Here is a 6,445-nt window from a genome sequence, read left to right on the forward strand (position 1 = left end):
TTTTTTTTTTCTTTCAAACTCTAATAAAACTTTCTTCAAAATTGCCTCTGAGTCTGTTCTTAAATTCTCTTACTAATGAGTCTAAGAACTCTGAGATGAGACTCCCAGTTTCCTCAGTTACAATATAATTTTTTTGCCAGTAGGTGGGACCTCAAGGAACCTGTCCTAAAGTATGGGACCTGCTTGGCTCACATTTCTCCCAGTGTCTGCATCTCTCTTAAAACCAGCTGGAACCTGACTTACAACAGAGGGTAGATTTAAGACAAAAGGAGGGCCCATAACTCACAGAATGTACAACAAATGGAGGTGTGGCATTTGCAGAGCAGATGTCACTCTTCACCCCATGGCACTGTGTATGCACACACGTGCACACAAGCATGTACAGGTGTACTTTTCTCTGCACGTGTGCTGTGGAGGCCAGACGCTGACACCAGGTACCTTCTCCTAGTGCTCTCTGCCATATTTTTCGAAACTCCATTTCTCACTTCACCTGAAGCCTACCATTTTGGCTAGAATACCTGACCAAAAAGATCCCAGGATCCACTTGTCTCTGAACCCAACCAGTGCTGGAACTGCAGGATGTGTCAGATTGACTTTTTTTTTCTTTTTAACTGTAGGTGTTAGGGTTTTAATGTCAGTTCTTCATGATTATTATTTGAACTGTTTATCACTGAGCCATTTCTTAAGCCCAAACAATGGTGTTAAAATTAGAAAGGGCACCTATTGGTCTGTAGATGTGGCATAACAAACAGCAGGGCACTCAGCTCACAAGCTTAAGGCTCTGGGTTTGGTCCCAGAACACCTTCCAATTGAGCTCTTTGTAGATAAAGCATATTGGCCTCAATTTTTGAGGTTGGGCATCATCAGATCGAGGAATAAAAGTCAAAATTTATTTATAAAAATTTTCATAAGGAAAACCAGAATTAGCCATATTGAAAATCCATTATTATTATCACATGGCCGCCAAAATCTGCATTACCTCTCAACTGCTGTGATAATGATGAATGGCCCTCTGTTTGTAAATGAGCACACTTGCATATCCTTTAAACACACCCAGGCTTGTGGGAGAGGCACAGCGGCTTAGAATCATGAGTGGGGGGGAGGGGGGCTTATGAACTTACTTGGGCAGTACCAGAATCTGCACGAGGAAGATGCAGAGGAAGATGAGGCAGGCACAGGTCACGTAGTACTTGAATGCTGGCAGAGCAGTGGCTCGGTACTGAGGAGGAAAAGGACATCATAAGAGATGGTTGATGGTTGCCATGAGAATCGCTACACAGAGCCAACCAGCAGCCTCGTATCTGGGGCAGGATGAGGCTTGTGAACATCAGATTTTGGTAGAAGCAAGCTATGGCTGCTCATCTCAGGCAGTCAAGTGTCCTCCCTCGGAATAAAGTATGAGTGACTTGCAAAGCGTGCAGTGTATGAGTAAATGCTGGAGACCCACGTGTCTGTAATGGGGGTAAGCCAGTAAGGAAGGAAGCACCCCAGAAGGAAGCCGAATAGGTGGGTCAGTGGATCCTGCCTGGGTCCTTGTTTCCACAATCTACCATTAGTTAGAGAAAGAGAATGACGTTCCAAATCGTAACACTTGTAAACAGCACTGAGAGATGACAGACATATGTAATGCATGCATTGCAACGTTTTATTTCAACATTGATCTCAGTGCTACTTAAAGCGTCGAATGAAGGTAGGGGACAGAAGGTCTATGGTGTTGGATCTGAAGCTGTCTCAGGAAGTCTCCTTTCTCCTGTCCAGCACTATTAGCAGGGGTTGTGTCTACCATGCAGGACCATTGTTCCCAGTTGCGTTAGGAACACAAAGCCAGACACCACTGCAGCCATGATGACTGTGGTGGTGGTGGTGGTGGTCTCTGTTCCATGTGATTCACAACTCTGAAGGCTTTACGTACTAAATGCCAAGTGCCAACAAGATACCCACAGTGAGGCAGAAGCTATCTCTGTCCCTGTTCCTGGTTGAAGGAACTGCAGGCCAGCATTCATTTTAATATTAATGATTGATGTGCTAAGAGACTCGAAGTGTGTGAAGCCCGAGTTTCTGCATCAGGAAGACTGAAGGCAGCCTTCCACGCAGGAGGCTACACTGATTTCCCAAACGAGGCTCACGACAAAATGGAAGGAGACGAAGTTTTATGAAATGGAACTATACGTAACTTCTTGCAACTCTCAGGTCCTATCAGCTACATCCACCTAGCCAGGTTCAAGTGTTAGAATGAAACAGATACGGTTCTTAGATTTGGGCCACTCGGGTTTTGGTGTTAAAAGACATCTTTCCCTTTTGTCTCTCAATGATTCTTTCTTTGTATGTCTGGCTATAGTCCAGGCTGTGGGTGCTTACATCCCAGCATTCTCCAAACTTTGCCTTAGCGTTGGCATCTGGGTTGGCATCTGCAGACATGTACGCATGCAGAGAGCGTGTACGCGTGTCCATAGCTGGGTTCTTAATGATGACTGCCTTCTCCTTGTTACAAGTTTTATTTTTTCCTTCTGAATTTTGTGTCTTAATATCCAGGACAATTTGCATGCTGATGAAGGCGTTACATTAGCATAATTGCTGGAATGTGATTAGACCCTATGCATTCTGTTCTTTTCTTAGCTTTTTAACTTCTCCAGGGCTTTGTGTGGACATGGCTTGGATTTGCTTTTTGGTAATCACCAAGAGTTTGTAGCAGGAAGGAATACTGTGACAGTTACATAACCAACGGCCTTTAGCATCTCTTAGCATCACTCACGGGTGAGATGTTATTACGTAATAAGTTGGTAAAAAAATTTTTAGACAAAGTATTTTACAGAGATGAGGGCAAATGACCTTCTTGACCAAGTACACCAAGGGGAACTCGGGTGAGCCTGTAAAGACCACCTTCATGGACTTGGAAAGACTTTAATGTTTGATGTTTCACTCATTTTTCTACAGAACCCTGAGCTGAGTCTTCTGAGCAGAACTGTCATAACAGTCATGCCAGTGTTACCACTAACCTAATCATTTTGTTCAAACTGAGTGTAGTGATGGGGTTGCATGAGGGGCGTGGCTTCTGAATCCTTCTCTCTATCAGCACGAAGTAGGAGGGGAGTAGAGGTCAGGTGGTCTAACAGAACCGCACATCCTTCCTGGGGAGACTTTGTTTTTAATTTTAATTTTATTTTTTTAATTTTTATTTATTTTTTATTGGATATTTTATTTACATTTCAGATGTTATCCCTTTACCCCATTCCCTCCCCCACCAAGGAACCTCCTATCCCATCTCCCCTCCTCTTGCTTCTATGAAGATGTGCCCCCACCCACCCCTCCACTCCCACCTCCCCACCCTCGAATTCTCCCACACTTGGCATCCAGCCTTTGTGGGACCTAGGATCTCCTCTCCCACCTATGCCCGACAAGGCCATCCTCCTAGGGAGACTTTTTTAACCTGTGCTTAGCAATTCTGTAAAAATCAAACATCTGTTGCTTTTTTTGAGCCTAAACCAGCTCATTAGGAGTTACGGTGCCAATGTATTCAGATGCAGCAAAATTAAAAGTTTGAGTTTTCTAATCTTAACACGGAAGCTAGATGTAGACCTCATACTTTTGACAACAAATCAGAACAATGTGTGTAACGACATTGTCAATTTATTGGAAATATTTTATTTTTCTTTTAAGGTAGTGCTTCTCAACTTGTGTGTGGTTCATAACCCCTTTGGTGGGGTCAAATGACCCTTTCAGAGGGATTGCCTAAGACCACGGGAAAACACAAGATATTTTACATTATGAATCATAAAAGTATCAAAATTACAGTCATGCTGTAGCAATAAAAATAATATTATGATTTGGGGTCACCACAACATGAGAAACTGTTTTCAAGGGTTTCAGCATTAGAAAAGTTCAGAACCACTGTTTACAAGGCTTTTCTGACAGAATGACACACAAAAAGTCAAACAATAGCTATTATTGTTTTTTCCTGTCCTTTTTGAATGTCAACTGTGCATTATCTACTACCAGAAGTGCAGAGAATGCCGCTGGGTCAGAGAATGTGTTTGGCAAAATAGAAGCGTTATGAAAGAGAGTCTGGGAGCGGTGGAGGTGAGCTACAGAGGCAGCCCTGACCCAGTTAGAGATGGTGCAGATTGCGGCTGCAGAAATCGGAACGCCCTAGGTGCACGTCTGAAATCGTCAGAGAACAAACTCAACAAATGTTTCAAACACGGATACTAGTAAAGCACTTAACCGAAAACTATATTAAAAATATCCACCCGGTTGCGTGAATGAAATCAAAACTACATTTTAGAATGAAAATCATAGTAGTTGGAATCATAGTAGAGGAAAAATGGCTTACTTCTTTTTCTATATTCTTGTTATAGAAAAGCAGGGAGATTCTTTGAATGTCTTCTGACTTGAGCCATTGCCTAGAGGTAAAGACAGACAACATCAGACATCCAGCTGAGCGTCTGCAATGATTTACAAAAACAAACAAACAAACCGTCCAGTGTTCTCTCTTCTATATAAACCCTTCCAATCTGGATATATATATGTTATATAATGCCAATTTATTTGGTTTGGATACCAGAAATGGCTACAAGTGCTACATGCATAGTCACACAATGCCCTTCTGGGAAAAAAGAAATCACACAATACAGCTGTCATATTAAATCCAAACTAAAGTTAACCAAATCAAATAGCTCAAAAAAGACCTCATCCCAAGGATACAGCTGAATCCACACTTCTTCCACACCCACCAAAAATCATTCTATTGTCATTTTCTCATCTCAAGAGAATAAAAACCACGTCAGGATGAATTTTTTTTTTAAAAAAAAGTTGCTAAAAATGAAGGTTGATGTGCCAGCACTGCTGAGATATGTTGATCTGTGAGTCCTTTGGATAGATTCCCAGGAATGGCATAAACAGGTCCTATGTAGACATACGAGAAGGTTTTACCAAAGTCAAATGGTGGCTGTGTACACTAGAGGACTTAGTAACTGCTGAAGCCCCTGTCTCTTTGGCTGTGGGAAGCATTGTGCACAGCACCCAATGCCTGGATTCTGCCAAGCACTCTGGTGCTCCATCTACACTCACCTAAGATGAGTGTCATTTCAAGGGAGTCAAAACCATGTCAAAAAGAAGTTCTCCAAAAGTTGCTAAAAATAAGACTTACGTGTAAGATCTGTTGACTTAGAGTCCTGGGGCATATTCCTAGGAATGGCATAATCAGGTCGTATATAGGCACACTCTTAGTTTTTTGAGAAACCGCTGAAAGGATTTCCACAGTGACTGGAGTCATTAAAATAAAAGTTTGTTTACCGAGGAAGTTTATTGTAATCAAGGAAGAGGAGGCTGGGAAAGGAAGAAGAAAGGAGCACAGGACAGGGGGGAGGGTATAAAGTAAAAATATATGATATGCTTGCCTAAAAATGTCTTTATGAAATATAGTGCCTTGCACAATGAATACAGCTTAGTGAACATGTCTTTATGGAATCCAGTGTTATGCACAATAAATACACCTGGGTGAAAATATCTTTATGGAATCCAGTGCCATGTACAGTGAATACACCTTAGTAAAAAAAATTGCTAAAAACATCAATATAAAGACCCATGGGTTTATGATGCTGACACAAACCTAAAACATCACAAACATAAGCACATAACCCCATACTGAAAAACAAATAAAAATTATATGGATGAGTTCATCTTTCCAGGCCAGCAACTTTCACAAATCTGTTTCGGGAAGATAACAGCGAGGGTTTAAGGAGAAAGCCACTCATTGGTATGCTTAATGCAACCCCAGGCAACAGGAACACTGGGCATAGAACACGGTCCCTAAGCACATGGTGCTCGGCACAGCCACACAAGTGACAAGAGAATGAGAAAAGCGTGAGGCAGAAAGACAGCGTTCTCAAGTTAATCATGACAGAAATGCAAGGCAAAGTCCAAATCTAATCCAGAAAAGCACCTGGGAATACCAAGAACAAATCATTACTGATTGGTTTTGATCACCACTCGTCTCTGGACATACATACCTATTTTCCTGTTTCCTTAAATAAAACTTCCTCTGTTAAGAAAATACAATACTTTCAAATATGTGGCCCTGTATATGCTTATATACTCTTATGTTTATAACTACACTATCACATAGTCACACAGACATCTAGATATGATGTTTGATGTTTTTATTATCTATTAGCATCTACCTATCATCCATCTATCTATCTATCTATCTATCTATCTATCTATCTATCTATCATGTATCTATGTATCTATGTACCTCTGTGTCTATGTATCTATCTATCTATGTATCTATGCACCTCTGTGTCTATGTATCTATCTATGTATCTATGTATCTATGTACCTCTGTGTCTATGTATCTATGTATGTATCTATGTATCTATGTACCTCTGTGTCTATGTATCTATCTATGTATCTATGTACCTCTGTGTCTATGTATCTATGTATGTAT

At 41.2% G+C, this 6,445-nt stretch overlaps 1 protein-coding gene across 1 annotated transcript in view; it reads right to left on the reverse strand.

The window, feature by feature from the left end:
• Adcy2 (adenylate cyclase 2) overlaps positions 1 to 6,445 on the reverse strand; it is a 354,940-nt gene that overhangs the window by 80,651 nt on the left and 267,844 nt on the right. Inside the window, exons 13-14 of the mRNA XM_028782705.1 lie at positions 4,331 to 4,400; positions 1,122 to 1,219 (exon numbers count right to left, since the gene is read on the reverse strand). Of these exons, the coding sequence (XP_028638538.1) occupies positions 1,122 to 1,219; positions 4,331 to 4,400 (168 nt within the window). The remainder of the gene's footprint in view (positions 1 to 1,121; positions 1,220 to 4,330; positions 4,401 to 6,445) is intronic.

Source organism: Grammomys surdaster, unplaced genomic scaffold (genome assembly GCF_004785775.1).
Source record: "Grammomys surdaster isolate TR1022 unplaced genomic scaffold, NIH_TR_1.0 843, whole genome shotgun sequence".
Lineage (NCBI taxonomy): Eukaryota > Metazoa > Chordata > Mammalia > Rodentia > Muridae > Grammomys > Grammomys surdaster.